This window comes from Macrotis lagotis, chromosome 1, assembly GCF_037893015.1.
Source record: "Macrotis lagotis isolate mMagLag1 chromosome 1, bilby.v1.9.chrom.fasta, whole genome shotgun sequence".
NCBI classification, from domain to species: domain Eukaryota; kingdom Metazoa; phylum Chordata; class Mammalia; order Peramelemorphia; family Peramelidae; genus Macrotis; species Macrotis lagotis.
In genome coordinates, this window is record NC_133658.1 from 654,122,770 (window position 1) to 654,145,534 (window position 22,765).

Below are 22,765 nucleotides of genomic sequence, written 5' to 3' on the forward strand. Positions count from 1 at the left end.
ATTGTTTTAATGCATTTAAGGATTTGAAAAAAAATTTTTTTTAGGTTTTTTGCCAGGCAAATGGGGTTAAGTGGCTTGCCCAAGGCCACACAGCTAGGTAATTATTGTCTGAGGTCGGATTTGAACTCAGGTACTCCTGACTCCAGGGCCAGTGCTCTATCCACTGTGCCACCTAGCCGCCCAGGATTTGAAAAGTTCTTACAACTTAAGTATTCATTATAACCCAAGTATGCCTTTGATTAATTTTTGAGTATAAGGGAGAAAAACAGTTTGAATTTTTGTAGTGGTGGAAAGACTATATAGTATTTGAAGTCAGAAGACCAAAGTTCATGCCCCAGATCTATTATTTACTGGATGAACAATCTCTGGCAATCTTGAGTCAAAGGCAACTGATTGATTTGATTAATTACATTTGGTTAATAATATTTAATTTCAAAATTAATGGTAGCCCCAACAAATGTTCTAGGAGTTAAGTTGAACTAAATTGATTTGAATTAATATCTGGGGAGGGAAGGACTATAATATACCAGATTGATGCCAGAAAGCTACTTAGAGGAAAGATTTGAGATCATTTCTTGAAGACACCTAAGGATGTTATTGAAGAGAGACAGCAGGACTGTATTAATTGCTCATGCCTCACTAGGCTCAGTCTCTTATGTTGTTGTTCAGGTATTTAGTTGTGTCTTATTCTTCCTAAGCCCAAGAGCTTTTCTTGGCAAAGATGCTAAAGTAGTTTGCTATTTACTTTTTCTGTGCATCCCTATTTTACAGATGAGGAACTGAGGCATAAAGGGGTAACTGATTTTCCCCACAGTCACAATGTCAGTTTCTCAGATCAGATTTTAACTCAAATCTTCCTGATTCCTGTAAATAAAGAGTTTTGCAAGCCTTGAAGGGAATTATATTACAATTCTTTTTAACTTTCTGATAGGATTTTGATAAAATAAAATAAAGATATATTAGAAAGGTAGGTAGCATGGGGAGAATGGATAGAGAATCCTAGCCTTAGACTCAAGATGTATCTTACCTACATATAGAGCATATGACCTTGGGTAGGTAAACTCTCAGTGCCTCCAAGTAACTTTCCAGGACTATAAATTGTTTTTATTAGTAGTATTACTCATTTGGAATTTCCTTATACTAATAAAATCTCAAGTCTAGTCCCTATCCTAGTGGAAAAAAAATACATTTCATTAATACAACTTAAGGTTATAGGTGGGCTTAAATGAATTATTTATCTGACAAATATTTACATATATAGCATTGTCCTAGGTACTGGAAAATAAAAATAAGACACATAACTCAGAAGGAACTCACATGCATGAAAAGTTAATGCCTAATAATATGAACTATTATGAGAGGCAGTGTGGTATTAAAAAATGGAAGGAAACAGGACTTTTTAAGCACCTAAATGTTTAATTGATTGCTGGGCACTGTGCCATATATTTTCTCCTTTGATCCTTACAATAACCCAGGGAGGTAGGTGCTTATATGATCCCCAGATTATAGTTGAAGAAACTGAGGCAGATAGCTATTAGGGGCTTGCCCAGGATCACACAACTAATAAAAGCCTAAGGTCTCATTTGAACTCAGGTCTTCCTGTCTCCAGGTCCAAAGCTCTATCCACTGTGCCACCTAGCTGTCCCAAAATGCTATGACAGGACCCAGACTCAACTCTAATCTCTATGATTTACTATATGCCCACTTAGTTTTAGGCATGTAGAGCATTAATACAGACCAAAGAGGGGCTAAATCAGATAGATGGGCATCTAGCTGCCAAAGAGGATAGAATACCAGATCTGGAGTTAGAAAACTCATCTTTCTGAGTTCAAATCTGGCCTCAGATACTTACTAGTTGTGTGACCCTAGGCAAGTCACTGAACCCATTTTATAAGTTTCCTCGTCTGCAAGGAGAAGAAAATGGCAAAGTTCTCTAATACTTTTGCCAAGAAAACCCCAAATGGAATCACAAAGAGTTAAACACAAATGAAATGAATGAACAACTAATCGCTTGGTGTCAGAGGTACCCTCCAGTTCTAAATCCTATGAGCTTATGATTAAATATACAAACAATAAGTCCAATAGTTCAGGGGAGAGGGAGACCTCTGTAGACTGAATAATATGGTATAAGAAGGATTTACAGATTAGCTGAACCTAAAAGAGTAGGTGAGATTTAGACAGGCCAAAAGGATATGGAAAGGCATTAAGTTGGGGGAATAAAAGTAGCAAGATTTAAGAAGAAAAATGAATGAAAAGAATAGTTTGGATGAAGCAAAGAATTAGACATTCATAGAATGTTGGAACTAAGTGGGACTTGGGAATTATCTAGTCCATCTCCATTTAGAAAAGAAATTGGGAACCATAAAAGTTCAGTTTATGTATTAACTTCAGAGAATAACAGGATTTGGAGCTAAAAAGGGAATTTAGAAAGTGATTAGCCCAATCCTCTCTTTTTACATATGACTGAGGTCCAAAGGAACAAAGTGACTTGTCCAGGGACCCAAAGCAAATCAGTGGTAGAACCTGGGCAAATTCAGAAATCAAAGTTGTGTTAGGGAATAGTAAAAGGTAAAGATATTAAGCTAGGATGGGATCAGAAAATCACTCCAAGACCTTAAATTGCAGGCCAAGGAACCTGACCTTAATTCTCTAGTTAACAGGGTGACACTGAAGGCTTTCAAAAAAAGGAGGAACAGGATGAAAACATATGAGAATTGAATATAGGTATTGAACTAATAAGATTGTCCCAGTCAAAATCATTTCCCAATTTTTTTCCCCAGGGGTTGTTTACCTGCAACTATTTACATTGATAAAGGAAGTTTCTGTGAAGAAATTTCCTTCATCAGTGCAGAACAGCAATACATTGTTTTATAATTGGGGCTTTTAGAAGTTAACTTGTCCAAGTTGTCAAGTTGGGACTTGAACTCAATTCTTCCTGATGCTCTTTATCCACTACTTATGCTCCCTCTCTTTCCAATAATAATATTACTATATTAAACTAAAATCCTACTACTAAGTCATAAAGCCCATTATATTTAGATCATTATCACTCATTTATAATATTGTTCCTGTGGGATTAACCCTCTCCTTTGGTATTATTTTGCCCTAGTATTTCAGAAATTAATGCCATTAGGTGAAATTTCCTTGATCTCATAAATAATTTAGTGTTTCTTTTAGGAAAACTAAAGGAGAGTAGTGGATATAAATGTTGAAGGAACTGGAATTATTCTCCTGTAAGAAAGGGAATATGGGAGTGGATGATAAGAATGCTTAGCTACAATTGATAAACTTGATTGCATAAAATGTATCTCAATTAAGCTCATGTATTCCATCCCTCTGCTAACATCCTCTGTTTTTTGCCAGAAACTGCATTGTGACTAACTTAGGTGAGTGATCTTGTTTATGAATGAATGTATGTGCTTTAATGGCAAAATGTGAATAGGGCAAAAAAGGTCTGGTAGTTCAATATAAGCCCATCTGCATAAACTATTAAACGCTAAACCATAATTATTCTAGAACAATTAAAATCAAAAGAATAACATTCTCCTTTAGAGTGAGGAGAAACAAAAAAATTGGATTGAAATAGCATGGGAAAATCTAAAAAAGGTGCATTATAAGGGAGAGCTGTATAGCATAGGGGATAAAGCACTGGCTCTGGAGTCAGGAGGACCTGATTTCAAATCCAACACATTACCTAGCTATGTGACCTTAACCCCATTTCTGTGGTTGGTACATACATTCATAGGGCTAACTGAGTTTTTACGGAGCCATCTCTAACCCCGGTCTGATAAAGAAGATCAGAGACAGAGTGCCAAGTAAATCAGGTAACATGTTGTTCATTGATTACTTTCTTTGCAAGGAGCCAATGAGCAAATCAATGGATTACTCCATTCCTTGGAGCTCCACCTTGCTGTTATAGAGCCAGATGTTTTATACATGATCATAGGTTGGAACGTGGATCATAGAACAATTAGATTTGGGACTTGAGGACAAGCTCCCCACACAAGAGAATACTATTACATCACTTGTGACCATCCAAGTCAGAGTCCTGTAGGAATGGCTAGGTTGATTGTATAGTTTGAGGGGTGCATTATTATTGTACAATGTAGTTTTTACCTTTCACTACACTTAGCATAGGCAAGTACAGTTAGGGCAAGAGCTGTTATAATCAAAACAAATTACTACTTAATTTTCCACTGTTTTTCCAGATCCAAAGTCTGCCTGTGAAAAGAATTTCTAGAAACTAAATTAATACTAATCAATATCATACTAATTAATACTAATCAATACAATAATCATAATTCTTGATAATAGTTTATAACATTCAATTCACCTAAATGGTGATGTTTGGTCTAAAATGAGTATAGGCACATGATTGGTTTTATTTTAATCCTTTATCTTAGAAGTAAAATCCATTGTCGCTGTGGTCACATGGCAAGTTTATGAAGAATTATTGTTGTAAAATACTTTTCTCTATTCCTGTTCCTGGTTAAAAGCTGCTGCTTCTTGATTTGTGATTTTTTTAATTTTTAAAAATTTTTCTCAGCTACCTCATGAACAAACCACACAGAGTTTTCCTTGCCAATGAGTCCTGTTAACAATGTTTCTGATGGAAAGGATTTTCTCCAAATAAAGTTTATTATAGGGAATGGATTGATAGGAGATACTATTCCTGGAGGTTTGTGCCTAAGCCAGGCTAGGATCAGCAGAGTTATGGGCCTGCTGGTGAACTGACACCAGAGTACAGTAGTGGAGAGAAGGAATGTTGCCAGGTTCCAGCCCGGAGAGAAGCCTGGGGAGGGGGTGGGAGCCCTGAGGACCAGAGGACAAAAAAACGTCAATTTGCAATAATCCCCCTGCTAAACAGATCATTTCGGGACTCCCCGAGACAAAGGTGAATGACCCCCCCAAGCTCCCCCTCTTCTGAGTGACCCCGAAGCCAGGTTGGGGGGGGCGGTGAGCAGCGGGGCAGGGCGGGCTCCGTTTCCAGAGTCTGCCCTCGGTCCTCCTTCCCAGGGATGAGTGACAGAGACAACTGGGGGGGGGGGGGCACTTCTCTGGGAAGGCTGCCCTCTTCACCTTCCTCCGGGCTCTCTCCAGTTGCTCCTTTAAAGAGTCCTCTTGAAAAAAAAAATCTTGAAATTGCCAGGAACCGACGTTTCTAAATGAATGAATTACAAGGAAGAAAAGAAAGACGAGGAGGATAGTTAGTATCTGTCAGTAGGCCCCCTTTGCTCCCAAACCTCTGAAACAAGCCGCCACGCACCAGACCCCCGGCTGGCCCCCAGCTGACCCCGACCCCCGGCTCTCCGCAACTTGAAGCCACTTGATAGGAAGAGGAGGGAAAAGAAGGCACAGTAAGAGCAGGCCTATGCATATCGCCGCAGCGTGTGCCGAGTCCCTGGCGCGGTGCTTCAGCTCGCGGAGAACTAGCTCCGTTCTGTCCCCCTTCCACCTTCCTCCCTTCGGGTTACTGGTAATCCGGGCAAAAGGCGCCCGCCCGCCCGGAGGCCCCGCTCGGTTAAAGGGCCCGCCCGCCCCGCGCCTCGCCCCCGCCCCCTCCCCGGCGCCGGGGGCCGAGGCTTGTGCCCGTGTGTGGCAGGTTCACGCCCCCACGTCGGAGCCGCCGCCGCCTCTGCTGCCACGGCCGCGAGCGGGGCGGGGGTGGGGGGGTGGGAAGGACAAAGTTCCTCTCGTCGGGAAACGTGCTTCTGCTTCATTTGAAGGCTTCGCGGCCCCATCCTTTTGAGTTGACCTTTTTTTACACTTTAAAACTTCCCCCCCCCCCGAAGGGAGCCCAAGGAAGATGGAGACGGACTCGGGAGCGGTGAGTACGCGGGGCCGGGCCCGGGCCGGGGCGGCTGGTCGCCTCAGCCGCCACCTCCCCTTCTGCCTTTCTCGGGGGTGCGGGGGCTCGGGGGCTCCGTTTGGGGGTTGGGAAGCCGGGCTGGATCGACAGTTCCCCCAGGGAAGGGCTCCCCGCCCCCCCAACTCCGCCCTCAGGAGGCCAAGTCACGGCCTCTAACGCGACGCGGGCCGAGCCGCTCCGCGGGCCAAGCGTCGGGGCCCCGGCGGGGCCGGGCCGGGGCCGGGGGCCGCCCCGGAGGGGGCCATGTTGCCGCGGCGGGCGGCGGGCGGCGGCCCGGGCCATGTGCCCCCGGAGGGAGCCGGGAGAGGCCGCCTGCGGCTGGAGGAGCATGACGACGCCCCCTGCCCGCCGCCAGGGGACCGGGCGCTCTCCTTTCCCGCCAAAACCAAGGCCTCGAAGACCACGCACCCCCCCCCCCGGCGCCCCCCAGCCTGCCGGCTCGGCCGTGGCCGACTCAGGCCCCGAGGAAGGCCCGGCGGAGTCGGCCCGGCCCTGAGCCGGCCGGAGAGCCAGGGCCGGGGCCGGGGGCTTGGCGCCCCTTCCCCAGAGATGCGCGGATGGGCGGGGGGAGGGGAGGAGAGCGGCCGCTCAGCCCTGCCCCCTCGCGCCGCGTGAGGGCCAATGAGCGCGCCCGGCGCGCAGGAGCGGGCCGCCTCGCCACGCGCGCGTGGAAGGCCGGGCGCGAGGCGGGAACGAGCCGTTGAGGTTTCCTCAGGGTAGGTGGACGCGTTTGCGCCGCGGTGGGGGCGCCTTGAGGCCGGAGGGCGGACGCAGCTTTACCGGCCTGCCCGGGGGGCGCCCGCCGCCTCCAGTTCCCGCCTGCTGGCTTCGGAGGGGGCACAGGCGAGCCCACTTTCTTCCCGCTATGTTTGCAAAGCTTGTCCCGTTTTACATTTAAATTAAGCCTCGGTATTTAATTCTCGCGGTGAACAATGTTAGCAAATGGCCATCACTGTGGGAAAGAATGCCGCTAATAGGATTATTTTGGCCGAACCACTTATACGGCATTGGAAGCTGTGCGGTATGGAATGGAGTTTCGTCTTTAGTAAGTGATGAAGCCGCGTTTCTGATTGCCCTGGTAATGCTACTTACTTAGATGGTGTGGAACCACAAAGTAACAACGAGAATTGAACCGTGGAAACATTGTTTTGCTTTGCTCAGTTGTGTCCAGCGAAGGTGACTGGTGTGATCGGCCATTACTTTCTCCGGCCCATTTTTTTTTGATGAGGAAACTGAGATAAACAGGGTCACACAGCTCAATAAGTGTCTGAGCCTAGATTTGAACTCGGGAAGTTAGTCTTCCTGACTGCAGGCCCAGCACCCTATCCATTGTGCCACCTAGCTGCTTTTTTTTCCCTAATATGATCAGGATACAACAGATATAACTTCCATACTAAAAATAAAAGAATCTCTGCCTTGTTGATTATAGAAGCAGCTTCATAGGTTTTGTTTTACAAATGGTCTTTGTTATCTCTCACCAAACGGTTCCTCTCAGTTTACAAACTGAGTTTGTATTTTCATTTTCACAAATAATAGTCTCCCCTTTTTTACTTTCCCTCCTTTCAAGAATAAGAATTAAATGATTAAAGTCATTTCCATTCCTTTTTTCCCCCCTTCTTTCAAAAAAAAATTATCATCTCTCCATTCTCAGGGAAAAATCCTTGCTTGTATGCTAAACCATTCTATAGTAATATCTATTTTAAGGCAGACAGGTGTACTGGAGATTGTGATTTAGAATCAAGAACTTTGCGTATTAGTCCTGATTGAGACATTTACTAGATGTATGACCTTCAGGGATGTATGACATTAAATTTCTTCATTTGTAAAAGGATATAAAGGTGCTATCTCCTTCAGCATTGTGAGGAAAATCTTTGTGGAACGATAGTCACATATATACATATATACATATATATGTGTGTATATATATATATACACACATATATATGTATATATATGGTAGCCATTTTCAATTTGTAATTGTCTTTATTAGAAGAAAATCTTAGCCAGAAATGGGGTTTTTGTTTTACATAGAAAAGAGCCACATATTCAAACCCATATTTTTAATCCTCTGCAGTTCTTCATGTTAGGTTTTTTTAAATTCTATTTGTATAACTTTTGCACCAAATTAATAGGTTATTTAATTAAAAGGCAGTAAATTTCCTGTTTTATGGGAAGTGATTTAGAGTATGCCATTTAGGTAAGTTTGTTATATATCTGAGAAATATTTGTCATTTTAAGCAATTTCTTGTGAAAGGAATGAATAGTTAAATAATATTGAAAAAGGATTTTATTCTATTCAAACCTCTCTTCCTCTTAAAAAAAAAATCTAGCCAGAGATAAGTTTGCCATAGGTAATCCATGCAAATAATTCAGAGTTAAGTACAGTAAAACCTCAATAAATCAGATCTCTACATACATTTTATACAGGTAGGCAGACTTTAGTGGAAAGGTAAATCTGCCAACCTATAAGGAGAAAAATTTTGGCATAATCAAAAGGTATTGTTTAATCATCTTTCTGCAATTCTTTTCATATACATGCAGATTTAAGTTTTTCATTAATATCATCTCCTAAAGATATATCCTAATAGAATTTAGAACTTGGTACTAACAAAATGGAATGTAATTAAAAAGCATTCCTTGTTAAATACTATATAATTCAGACTTCTCTAATTCCAATTAATCTTTCTCTCAGTTTGAAAAGGTGAAGTTTCAGTGTACTATAGATTCTATAGAGATATACCTGTAAGATAATTACCAAATGAACAGCTTAAATCATTTTGCTTTAGCAGTTGAGAATTTACTATGACATCAGCTAATTCAAATTCCCCTTCCCTCCAAATGTGCTAGCTAGTTTTTATTCTATTCTTACTCTTCAAGGTCTTAGTCTTTTATTTATAAGACTTATTTATTTATTAATTTAAATGCACCCTCAATAATGTAAGGTTGCTTGTACTTTAATCAATGTGGTAAAAATATCATTTAGGACTGTAAGCAGGTTTTCTACATTTCTTTTAACTCAGTGTTAATTTGGCTAGGGGCAACTAGGAATCACAGTGGATAAGAGTCCCATTCCAGTAGTCAGGAAGACCTGAGTTCAAATTCAACCTCAGACACATACAAATAAGTCACCTAATCATATTTGCCTAAATTTCTTAGTTTGTAAAATGAACTGGAGAAGAAAACAGCAAACCACTCCAGTATCTCTGCCAAGAAAACCCCAAATGGGGTCACTTGTTCATGACTAAAAACAACTAAATAAAATATTTGATTATAGTTATTCTACTTATTTTTTCATTATCTTCTTCAGATTGGTTTAGTTCTTGAAAATAATTAAAAGAATCTCCTAAATTTCTTTGGCTGTCTTAATATTTAATTAATTTAATTTTTGTTTGTTCTTTACATTCTTAAATCTTAGAAGATATTTTAGAAGCAATCAAGAAAAAAGTAATGTAGTTCAGCTTTTCTGACTAAGAAAGTATCTATAATATTCCTAATAACCTCTTATCTAGCTTCTGCTTTAAATTAAATATTAAACTGTTTGCTACTCTTTGGTTACTGGCCATCAGAAGTTAGAAACTTCTTTGTTTTGAATCTAGCGTAGCTTCCCTAATTTACTACTTCTTGTTGAAAATCTGTTTTTCCCCTACTAGATTTTTTCCAGTTATTTAAAAATAATATTTGTATACATTTGGTTTGATCTCTTTCATATTAAAACTTTCTAGTTCCCTCAATGATTCCTTATGACATAATAGTTTGGCTAGGCGCACCATAGTTTGCTGTTTTTAAAGTATGGTCTCCAATATCAGACAAAATAGAAGGATCAGGTAGCTTCTATAATGTGTAGTATAGCACTGTTGGGAGACAACTTTCACTAATTGTAGCCTAAATTTTTTTTTATATGGGTAACAATCTGTCCCTTCTTTTTACTTGTTACTTGTATTCAGCTAAAAGTCAACCAAATCCTAAGATTTTTGTTTTAGGTTCTAGGGGGGGTTTTTTAGGTTTTTAATTAACACTATCAAGTCAGCCATATCTTTATTTATATTTCTGCAGTTCATTTTTTTCTTTTAATATTAAATTCAGGTCTTTAGTTACTAAAAGTTAATCTTGTTGATTTTAGTCCTTATGCTACTAAACCATGTGTTCTTGGGCAAAATCATTTTATTCTTCTGAACCAGAGCTTCCTAATCTGCAAAATGAGATAATAACTTGCCTTATCTAACACAGATTATGATCCAATATGAGAATCAAATGAAATTTTTTGTATAAGCAAAAATGAAGTTTTGTGTAAGACTAAAACACCATTGTTATCCATTTCTTAACCATAAGTATTACATAGTAGACTGTTAAATACGTTGAAATCAGTATCATTGTATTTATAGTAATTGGCACATTAATATCTTCAGAACAGTACTTCTGGACAATTTTGCCTTCTATAGAATCAATCCCTTTGTACAAGACTGCCTCCATGAGATGGTGGATACTTCTGGCAAGTATATATTCCTCTTTTTTTTTTTAAAGACAGCCAGGGTTAAATGACTTGCCCAGCGTTCCCATACTTAGTGTCTGAGGTCCATATTTGAATGCAGGTCCTCCTGACTCCAGGACCAGTGTTCAATTCACTGCCCCACCTACCTCACCTCTTAAGGAATCTTTATGAGCCTAATACAGGCTTGGAAGATTTCATGTTTGGGAAAAGTCATTGGTTTTATGAGTTGGGGAGAGGGGAGGAGAAAAGATGATAATCAACATAAGATTTAGGTTCTTGGTACCTTTCAGTCAGAGAGCAAGCATTTATGAAGTGCATGACAGAGATAAGAATATAAAGAATTACAATTCTTATTATAAATGACCTTATATTAATTATATGACAGTAAATCTATTGTCGCTGTAGAAAATAGTTTGCCAAAAGCCTGCCCAGACTCATCTGAAATTTTCAGATATCTTAGATATGTGTGTATAGCATAAAATTTAATAATATATATATAAAATCTCACGAACTTTTTTATAAAACTGAGAGAGTGACATGTGATTTAGTAGATACTAATATGTCAGTTGTCTTTTTTTGGATAGTAAAATTATCCATGATTGTTACAATTCTCTTGAATCACTTTCATTAAAATATCTTGTAGAGTGATCCTTCATGATTGTTTTGTTTCTAACGTGTTTTTCCTAGATGGGTACTTAATTTAATCCAATTGCTCTTTTTCCTCCCTTCATTTTCTCTTAAGTACCATTTCAAACATAATTGGGAATATGGTATTAGATTCCCAATGTGGTTCTATTTTCATTGATGGTGAATATAATTTTTAGAGATTCATTTTTCATATCAATTCAGTGTTGGGTTAATAATGGCTTAGTTGAGTCCAAGCTCTATAAAAACTTGTTCTCATTTCTTACAACATTTCTAATCTTACACAATCTCATTATTACAATTATTATAAATGTTTATGTTCTAGTATTTCTCCTAGCTCTCCTACTAGTTAAGTTATTTGATGGGTAGGTTACTTGCTCTTTTTATGTCCATATTATGCTTGTTTTACATGTAATAGTTTAAGTTTTTACAGCAGGTGATAATCAGGATCAATATAATTGACTTTTTCCATTATCCATTTTGATGGCATTAGTCCTTGAACAGACCAGATCAAAATTATTGCATTGTACATACCATTGTCTTATCTGTGTCCTTTATTCTGATAACATTGTTTTGACTTTTCAGCTGTCTGAATCAGCTAATTTTGATATGACTCCATTAACAGTCACTTGGTGTAGCACCTCTTGAGTATTAAACTAATGGAGAACATTAATTTTTTTTATAAACAAGATTGCTGAGGAGTCTGCAAGTCCTTGAATTGTACATTTTTGAAATCTAATGCATACTTTTCCTCCATTTTCCTCTTTACCCACTTTTAAGTGAAGTAACTTGAATACCAAAGTATAAGTTGAATTAGTTTGGAAGTTATTGATATATATTTGCCCTACCAACTACATCAATATTTAAACTGCAGTTATCTTCCTGGCAATCTTTTTCGTTATGGTCGTCATAAGCACTTCCAAGAGATGAACGAAAGTCCCTTGAAGTTTTTTTTGTTACCTCTGGGCATATGATGAAAGCAATTCTGCATTCCTTCACAACACTGTATCACTTTTTGCAGATGTAGACAGAGGTTGCACAGAACTGAGAGTAATTTTATTTAACTTATTTAATAAGTTGAAATGGTCATGAAATTTTAAGAGTTATTTAGTATATAATCTATCAGGAAAGGAAGATAAATTTAGATGGGCATGATTTGTTATTCCTCAAGCCAAGTTGGCTTTTAGAGATTATTGAAAATGTTTATCCATTATCTGAAATCTTTTCTTTTCTCAAGTTTCTGGTCCCAAATCCTACCTCCCAAAATTTTTTCTCCAAGACAGTTGATCCTCATTTTCCTAGACTGGTCCAACCCCAACAGTATACTGCTATCCATTTACCCTTGTTACTGAACATTTTTTAGAAAGATGGGCTTGAATTTCCAAGCAAACTTAAAGAGCAACTTTAAATGAAGCCTGTTGTTTGTCTCTATATACTGATAACAGTTGTCCTCTGATAAGTTTGAGAAATAAAACTGTACTGCTTCATTTCTATTAATCGTTAATGGAATGGTGTTTGTGTTTAAGTGAAGTATTTTTTGTATTTCTAAATAATCTATAGATGGACTTCCTTCAAACCCTATAATATTAAAATCCTGCTTGTGTATTTGTGCATTCACCCAGTAGAATGACCTTCAGAATAGTTTTGTTTTTTGTACATAGTAGGTGCTTAATAGATTCATTCTAATGTTATTTGTGAATTGCTGTGATTGTTCACAAAATTTTTCTGCTGTTTGATGAATAATATTGTTGTAAATGCTATACAATTAGCCAAAGAACTCTTACGTGGTGACTTGTATTTATGTAGGTTATTTTTTTTCTTTGAATACCTGAATACAAAAGAAAGGAAAATCCATTTTTCCCTCCTCCCTTAGGTGTTTTTATTTGTTTTCCTGTACTTGATCTTGGGAGCTTTAACTTGTGGCCCTTCACATGACTGACTTTGATCTTTTTCTGTAGCATAAGCATAAAATGACAAAGAAGAACTTTGTTACACAATTCCTAAATGTATAAGACTACAACAAATGTGCAACAAACTTTTCACTCACCTCCTAAGAGAATGAAAATTTCTTCATTTTCTTTTTCCATATAAATGAAGGAATGGATAAAACTGAATCATTTCCATAAGCCTGTTTTTTCTAACAAGGAAAAAAGAATTATGTTTCTGAAAACTTTTGATCTTTTGATTATTGATATGGTAATAAATTCTAGTCACCCTGAATGCAAAGTTAACAAAAAGACAGTCATAATGGTATAGGAGTAGAGGGGAAACCTCAAAGAGAATCCTGTGGTGTTGAGGTAGGATTTCCATGTTGAGTCCTTTCCCTGTGCAGGCTGGTTAGGAGCCACACTCACCTGCTACTGATCAATTTAACAAGCATTATCTTTGCTGTCCCTGATACCAGCAAGTTCTTGAATTGTGCTTTTATTTGACTTATATTCTGGAAGTCATTTAAGTAATTCCTTTTGTCTTACACGTGCATATATAAATAAATGTTTTCTGAAAATAGGTTCTTGGTGTGACAAATTCAAGACTACAATATTTATTAATACCTCAGTTATACAACTTTCATTTATTTCTCAAATCCTATGCATTTTGTCGAGTGCAGAGACTTTTTGTTTAGCTTTAAATACTTGTTAATGATATTATTATTTATCTGTGGGATTGATTGCTTTAATCTCCCTTTGATTTTTCTCTCTATTCTCACCTGTCAATTTGTACACATACATTTCCCTGAATTTTTTCCTACCTTCTACCAGAAAAAGGTGTTAATATTTTTGATACTGTGAAACTAATCTATTTAGTCCCTCCCTGTATTATTATAATAGGGATCACTTTTACAAGACTAGATAAAATGTAATGAGATCTTAAGGTTGAGTTTTTTTTCCTTTGTCATTCCTTTTTAATCTCATCATTATAAAATTGTTGTCTAACTTTGCTCTATGTCAGGATATCATAAAATAAATCCTGAAGTAAAAATAAATCCTAAAAGTATTTTTTAATCTTACAGCAAACCACAAATCAGACGCAAACAGATTCTTTATCTCCATCCCCCAACCCTGTGTCACCTGTGCCTTTAAATAACCCAACAAGTGCCCCAAGATTTGGAACTGTAATTCCTAATCGAATCTTCGTGGGAGGAATCGACTTTAAGGTACTTTAAAAATAAGGTTTTTTGTAGTGGGTTTTTTGGTTGGGTTTTTTTCAGGGGGGGGTACCTCATGATTGTGTTTTACCACAGCAATGATATTTATAAATCAAATTTGTTAATCCTGTTATATCTATCATTTTATTTAATGATCTCAGTAATTCTTTGAGGTAGATAGGGCATGTGTCATCACTGCTAATTTGCAGAGAAAGAAATTGAGGATTTAGCAGCATTGAAGAACATTTTGAGAGGTTTAGTGAACTATTTTCAGTGATATGGGTAAAAAATATTTCATCACTATGTCAAGCTTTCACAATCTACTATTATAGTCTAACTTTAATATTTGTTGTCATAAGATTATCCAGACATCTTTGAGGTATACATCTATGGAAGGATCTAAGTGAACTCTCTTCTATTTATATGGCCATTTTCTAAGACACATTTCCAGCAAAGCACAGAATATACTGCAGTAATGACACAGAGTCTTTTAAGCTTTGTTTTCTTAGAAACCTACAATGTTTCTATCTCTTTTCCATATAATTACCTTGTTCATGTTTTCCTCATGCTTTTGATTTCTGCCTCTCACTTTTGATCTGATAAATAGAACTGTATAGTTATTGAAATAAATCATTGGATCATAAATTTAAGAGTTGGAATTGAATCTTGGAAGTCATTTGATATAGCTTTTCTTCCCAATCTCATTTTATAGATAAGAAACCGAGGTCTGGAAAGTTAAGTGCTTTCTTTAAGGTCAAGAGGTGACAGGCAGGATTTGAACCCAGATCTATTGACTTTTTATTGTTTTTTCATACTGTACCACAGCTTACCAGAGTATTGTTTAGAATATTTTCTTTATTCTAAATTAATTTTGTTCTCACTGATTTCTGATTGAAGTTAAAGGGGAGAGACTAAGATCATCCTGTATCATAGCTTGCCAGAGTGTATTGTTTAGAATAGTTTTTTATTCTAAATTAACTTTGTTAAAGAGGAAACTAAAATTATTTTTAAGGTCTTAGCAACAAGTGTGCAAAGTTTAGTATGATCAGCATTCATGTTGCTTTGTAAATACTAAGTGCACCATACATACTGTTGGTAGTTATGAATGTAATAAACAGAACCTAACTAAAAACAACAGCAGGAACTCTAGAACAGTGACATCAGAATTTATCCTGTCATTAACTTTTGAGTATTCAAATTTTCATATATTTATTAATTAGATAGAATCCTGATCCATACATTATGGAAACATTTTGAACTGGGAGAAAGAAAAGGAAAGGAATCAGTGCTTATACATGAAAGTGTTTTACTGAATCTATTTTTATTTTTAAAATTAAATTGTAATGAATATACTTATGGAATAATTTTGAAGTTAAAGTGACTTGATCTATTTAAGTGGCTGTTTTTATTTGAAGAAAAAACCATCACTCTAAGAAACTGTGGATAGAGCAAAGAGCCCTGGAGTCAGGAAGACCTGAGTTCAAATCCAGTCTCAGATAATTAATAATTGCCTAGTTGGGCAAGTCACTTAACCCCATAGCCTTAAATAAATAAAATGTTAAAAAAAAAAAAGAAGCTTAATCAGCAAAGTTCTATAGAGTTTCCAAATTTTTATTATGTTTCAGAATAACTTTATTGTTAAGTAAATGAATAATTATTTAATTATAAATATTTCTGGTAATTTTCTGCAACTATTCTTTAAATTAATAAAAATAAAACATCCTGAATGTCAGCATTTATTAAGCACTTCAAAATACTAAGCACAATAATTCAATATACTAGGTAGGTAAACCCTGGGAAGGCAAAGGTAAAAGTGGAAGAGTCTCTGCTCTCAAGAAATGTTCTATTGTATTCTGTTGAATCCAAGTCCTGAAATTTATAAGGCCAATAAGAGTACATTTCTTTGATTTTAAACTTTAGAATTAAATTGGATATAGTCTGTGTATGAAAGTGTAGTACTTCACTGTGGCTTAAAACCTTAAAGAATGAATGAACAGGGTGGCTAGTTGGCACAGTGGATAGAGCACGGACCCTGGAGTCAGGAGTGCCTGAGTTCAAATCCGGTCTCAGACACTTAATAATTACCTAGCTGTGTGGCCTTGGGCAAGTCACTTAACTCCACTGCCTAACCAAAAAAAAAAAACCGAATGAACAAAGTATTTGCTAGTCAACTAAGACAACAAAAATGAGGCAAACTTTTAAGAGACAAAACCAACAATTCTTGTACCTACTCTGGTGCAAACCCACTGATTGCTTTCAGAAAAAGCAACTAAAGCTATTCAACAATTCATTATTGGTGCCCACTATTTTCAGACTGTTGGACACCAGTAATACTAGTAGAAAATTATATACATACAGTCCTTCCATTCAAGCAGCTTATAACTTAGTAGGGGAAATAAGGTAAGCATGCCTATATATTAGAATATTAAGTACATAGGAAAATCCAAAGTGCAGCAATATGAACATCTTATGCCTTGCTCCTTCATCAAAGGGGCTGATTTCATTTCTTATCACCAAAGGCTACCAAGGTGCTTTTGTACATTGAAATATAGATATCTTCTTTAATTGAAGGAAATAGTAAAAAGCAGCATGATTTTGGTGTCAGAGGATCCAATGTAATTCCCACCTTTCTCAAACTTTATTAGTACATAATAATTCATTATCCTACCTTCCTATTAAAGTATATTTTAATCAGTTTAAATAAATAGCTTTTTATTAGCTAATGAGTCTGATCTAGGATCCTTTGAACAGACTAAAAATTGGCAGCTAATTTCATAAATATTTCCTTTTTGCTAAAATATTTTTCTCTAGATAATTTCATCTAGTCTTTGTTACAGAGGTAGAATTTGTATCATTTATAGTGTATCCAAAATAATAATAAAACTTTTGTAATTTTATTGCTTAAATTTTTTTTTATTATTTTGTTTGTTGATTTGCTTTTACCCCAATTAGACTAATGAAAATGACTTAAGGAAATTTTTTGCCCAATATGGATCTGTGAAAGAAGTGAAGATTGTAAATGACAGAGCTGGAGTGTCAAAAGGGTTAGTATGGTTGTAATTAGTACATGTTATAAAAATCGTTAATATTCTATTCTAAGATTTAGCACTAAGGTTAAAAAGTGTAATGCCTTATTCTTCTGTATTACCACCAAATTGCATTCCTTCCCAGTACCCTCTGCTTTCTAATTTTGTATAGAAATATGATAGGACAAAAAATATTCCTTCTCATAGAAGCTGTCCTAAGTTAGGGCAAGAAGACTGAGGGTCCTTTTCAGTCCTAGATTAATCAGCTAAGATTTAGAGATAGTGGGAGGAGTATGAGAAATGTAAGTGAAATAATGAAATTTCCATAGGTAAGAATTATTCTTTATTGTCTTATTTAATATTGTCTTCATGTCAAAATTTACTAGTCATTCTGCCAATATCTTTGAGGCAACTATCTTAATTTTTGATTGTTCTTTAAGCTGTTCAGTCTTCTATGAACCACAATTTAATATAATTCACACTTCCATGCATCTGAGATATAATAGGTTTTGGTGTTCATAAGAGTCACCCTAAAGCACGATAAGATACTTTGACTCAGAAGGAATTTTAATTTTTTTTACAATGCCTCAGAGTCATTAAGAAACAGTAAGAGTATTTAGAATAATTTCAGTATTAAATGCATTTTATACTAATTTATTTGGAGTTTTAGTGATCAAAGTATAATAACTCTGTTACCAGAATGTGATATGCTGGGAGACATCGGTATAAAAGTACTAACCTTGGTGTGAAAAATGTTGTCTCTGTCCTTAACAAACCTACATTTTAAAAAGAGTCAAAACATGCAGCATATTCCAAGTCTTGGTGTAGTTAATAGATTTATTATGCTTGACTGCACCAAAATTTTTGGGACAACCTGTATATGAATCCATCAGAAAGAAATTATAATGGATTACATATACAGTCAAGTTGAAAGAATGACTACATGTTAAGGAATTTTAGAGAAATTTAAAAAAATTTTAATTTTAATTTAAAAAAATTTTTAAATATTTTAAACTGGGGTATTTCAGAAAGCGTCTGTATAAGAAAAAGTAGATTTTCAGCTAGATCTTAAAGAGTCCAATAGAGTTTAAATTGACAAAGAATAATGTTGAGAACAAATCAAGAAGAGAAAACAGCATAATTAAAGATATGGAAAAGATAATATTGTACCATGTGAATGACAGGTTGGCATGTCAAGATCATGTATGTGAGTAGCAAAGAATTTGTGGTTCAGTTGTTTTCCAACTCTTTATGGCTCCATTTTGGGTTTTCTTGGCAAAGATACTACATTGGTTTATCATTTCTTTCTGCTAATTTTATAAATGAGGAAACTGAGGCAAACAGGGTTCTGCTCAGTATCACACAGCTAGGACTCATAACTTCCTAACTAAAGGCCTAGTGCTCCATCCACTGTGCTACTAAATGACCAGAAAGAGTTTAGATTTGTTAAATATAATTGAGGCAGATAGTGAAAAGTCTTAAATCCTAATTTGAGGAGTTGAAGTTTGATCCATTTTGCTTTAGTAAACCATCATTTTTTCTTGTCCCTCGGTACAGGAGTGAAATGAAGTCATAATACAGTCCACTTATGCTATCCTCTATTTATCTTGTCATTTACTGACTGGTTATTCATTCTCCCAAAATATTCACTAACTAGTACTTGATACAGGATAGTCTGTTTCTATTGATTTCCCAGTGGCATCACTGTCCTCTCAGTTACCCAATCAGACAGTCACTAAATATTAAGCTTACTGTATGCTAGGCACTATGCTAAGCACTGGAGACACAAAAAGAAGCAAAAGACAATCCTTGTCATTTAGGATCTTGGAATCTAATGGGGGAAGACAACATGCAAACAAATGTATATATACAGAACGAGCTATATGCCAGATAAATAGGAAATAATTTGTTGAGAAAAGACTCCAAGCTGCTTACATCACCCATCTGAACCCAATTCCCTTTTGATCAGCTTATTAGACCATCTAGACCATCTAACCTGTCAAGGTTAGGATGTACAAAGTTGTCAAATATTATCACACAGCACAAATTAGTGGCTTGCCTGGCATTTTTGCTGTGTTATGGTTGCCTCATTGATGTGAGAGGAATCAAAACCATTTAAAACCAAGAGACTTTAGTATTCAAACCATCTCCAAAAGGCCTGTTTTCTAAAAATCAGGTCCTGAAATGGAACAATTCTTAAAAAGGCAAAGTGAGAAGGATGCCTTACATAGCATATCTCTCACTATAATAGACATAGTTGTGCAAATCATCCCTTCAGGCATTTGGTTGGTTGATATGTTCATCTTCTATATGAAGGATTAGTAGTAGGTCACATATTCAAACCTAGGTTTTCTTCAAATCCAGTATTCTTTTACTTTACTGGACTATTATAATAGCTTTCAAACTAATGTCTATGACATTCCTCTATCCTTCACAAAGCTATCAAAATAGTCCTTATACATTTGAATGTTCTTTCCCTACACAAAAAAGCTTAAGTGGTTCCTTATTGTTTATATTATAAAATCCAGGCTTATTATCTTAGCATTTAAGGTCCTCCACAATCAGGCTTCAACTTACCTTTCCAATATTATTTCACATTCCTTCCCTTCATGAATTGGGTTCCAGCCAAACTGAACTGCTAGCTTTTCCCAGAACTCAGCATGCTCTTTGTTACCATGCATTTAGGCAGGCCCATCCCTTCTTCATCTTTGCCTTTCAGACCTTATGTTCCTTCAAGGTTTAGTTTGTGTCACTTAGTCTCTAGTCCCTTGTCAAACTGTCTTAGATGTTTTTCTGTAAACTTACCTTTTTTACCTGATATTATGTGTCCCTGTCCTACCTTCCCTTCAGCTTGTTGTATTCTAAACCAGGACTATATATCATTTTTTTCTTTTTATTTTCAGTGTTTAGCATTATAGTTTATGCAAAATCAATGATCAATAAGTTATTCTTCACTCTGGTCCTATTGACTTTATCCATTTATCAACTCCATTTCTATCTCCAGATCCAGTAAGTAACATGAAATTGCATTCTCTGATCAGTCTCCTAGTCCACCTTTCCTCACTCTTATTTACATTCTATACCTTTATACCAACCTTCAGTTTCTTGATATATAACTATTATTCCAATCCAACTCCCTCTATTCACTTGCCCAATATATAACCTTGATTTCACTAACTAACCAGAAATTCCCTGTCCTTCTAACACTCCCTTACCAGACTACACAGGGAAGGATTACTGGATGGATGAGTATTTTTCAGATACTCGGTATTTGTTGGGTACTGTGCTAAGCACTAAAGATAGTGCAAAAACCCTCAAGGAGTTTACATTCAGATAGGAGAAAGTAGCTGCTAGATAATACTGGGGAAAAAATCATTAAATCAAACTGATTCCATACATCATCATTTTATATTCAAATGGACCTCCTTACTGTTCCTCACACATAATAGATCAGCTCCTATCTCTGACTTTCTTACCTGGTAACCACTCTCAATCCTAGAATTTTTTATTTTTTTGCAAAACTAAAAGTAAGTACCACTTTAATATATGTATTCCTTAGCTGCTGGTTTCTTCCCTTCTGTCTGTTTTGTAATTGCTCATCTATGTGCATGCTGTCTTCCCCAGAAGGCAAGGGCTGTTTAATTTTTGTGTTTTTTATCCTCAGTGCCTAACAGTACTTGCTTCATACATCCACTCATCTTATTTTTTACTAAGAATTCTTCAATGGCTCTCTGTTTTTCCCTAAATAAAATTCCACAGTTGGTATTATCCTAGTCATCTCCTATCACTCCTCTTCCACATTCTATACTCTCAACAAATGGAATAATTCCTTGCCCCTTAAATGTTCATGGGGCTTTCATGCCTCTCTTGCCAAGGCCATTCTCTATATCTAGAATGTCTATCTACTCTTTTCATTCGTTGAATTCCTGTCCATTTATTTGTTTATTCATTTAACACCCAACTCAGATGCCCCTACCTCATTTATATAAAGCTATTCCTGATTCCCACATCCCACTCCCAGGTTGTTGATAACCCTTCCCCATACTTCACATAGCACTTTTTGTAACTCCCTAATACACTAAGTTCTAATATACAATATTATACATTTTGTTTTAATATATTACTTTTATAAGTTCCATGAGGGCCCAGAAACTATGTCTTGTCTAAATTTTGTAGAATATATGCCTCTCTACATAGTGGATTCTTAATAAATATTATTATTTATATTGCATATTGAATATCAAGGGTCTTATATAATTTATATAATTTGAAAATACACGTTGAATTATACATCCTTTTCCCACCTGATATACATGTTATATTCAAAATGTCAGACCAAAGAAATTTGATGGATTTATTAGAATTTTCTTAAAAAAGGTCTTTAAAAATAACTTACAGTACAGTAGCTGGTATTCTTCAAGGCAAAAGAGGGGATCCTTCAGCCATTGGTCTGACATTGCCAAGAAAACCATAGGTGGGACTTGAAAATTCAATAAATCTAGGAGCTTTTTAGGGGTGAATTAATTAAATGTTTGACCAAATAAAACCTGAGAATGTATTACAAATATTCAAATAACCCTTGGCAGAAAAAAAGGTTCCCCACCCCTGTTTTAAGATAAGCAGGTAAAACATATACACTATTAACTACATTTTACTGACTTGAGAAAGGTTACACAACAAACACATAATTTCTTGTTAAAGTTTTTTCTCCTTTATTTTGTACTTATATTTATTAAGAAATGATTTTTATATTCACAGCTAGATATGTATAGTGTCATGCTTGTAAATTGGTAAGAGATCAGGAATGGACTTGTGATTCCTCCTAGACAAAGAAATTCTACCAGTACAAACTGGCACCTTCTCTTAAACTTTTATTTGCTAAGTGAATTGTCCAAGACAACAACCAACATATATCAGAGACAGGACTTGAAGCTAGGTCTTCTTGACTCCAAGGCCAGTTCTTTATCCACTATGTTACTCTTAAGTATCTTGAAATACGATCATGATCCATGTTATCTGAAGAACCATAATTAAATGAATTATGTGCCTCAAGTAAACATAAAATTTTTATTTTATTATTTTATTTATGCTTATTCAGTTTTATGGGAAAACGTATTATGCTTAATTTTCCTCCTGATATGTTCATTTATTACCTGTATAAAAGTACTTCAGTTTTTTGAACAAAAAATGTTTAAGATTTAAGATTGCTACTTTGAGGCTACCTTCAGTTATGTTGTTATCGTGGTTCAATTGTTTTCAGTTGTATCCAACTCTTTGGCCCTCATTTCGGGTTTTCCTGCCAAAGATACTGGAGTGGCAATTGAGTATATTATATACTATCTTACCTTTAAAGGAAAATAGGAGAGTAAAGGGATGGGAGAAATGGGGACAGGGGAAGAGGAGGGAGGGTGTGGATGATAGAAGAGAAGGAAGATTGTGGGAAAGGATAATCAGAAGCACACACTTTTGAGGAGGGACAGAGTGAAAGGAGATAGAGAATGATTAAATAGGTGTGATAGGAATAGGATGGAAGGAAGTAAAGCTAGCAATAGCAACTTTGGGGAAGAAATAATGCAGCACTTTCTCTGATG

At 36.5% G+C, this 22,765-nt stretch overlaps 1 protein-coding gene across 11 annotated transcripts in view; it reads left to right on the forward strand.

The window, feature by feature from the left end:
- The first annotated feature begins 5,536 nt into the window (after nucleotides 1-5,536).
- Nucleotides 5,537-22,765, forward strand: part of BOLL (boule homolog, RNA binding protein) — an 87,966-nt gene continuing 70,737 nt past the window's right edge. For 6 of the 11 annotated variants that reach the window (XR_012474185.1, XR_012474186.1, XM_074215382.1 and 3 more), the window contains exons 1-4: nucleotides 6,596-6,914; nucleotides 10,276-10,358; nucleotides 14,014-14,157; nucleotides 17,101-17,192. Coding sequence is in view for 9 of the 11 variants with exons in the window: in XM_074215382.1 (XP_074071483.1) it covers nucleotides 6,812-6,914; nucleotides 10,276-10,358; nucleotides 14,014-14,157; nucleotides 17,101-17,192 (422 nt within the window). In the remaining 2 variants the exon portion in view is untranslated. The other 5 variants (XM_074215388.1, XM_074215391.1, XM_074215387.1 and 2 more) reach the window with 5 other exon arrangements.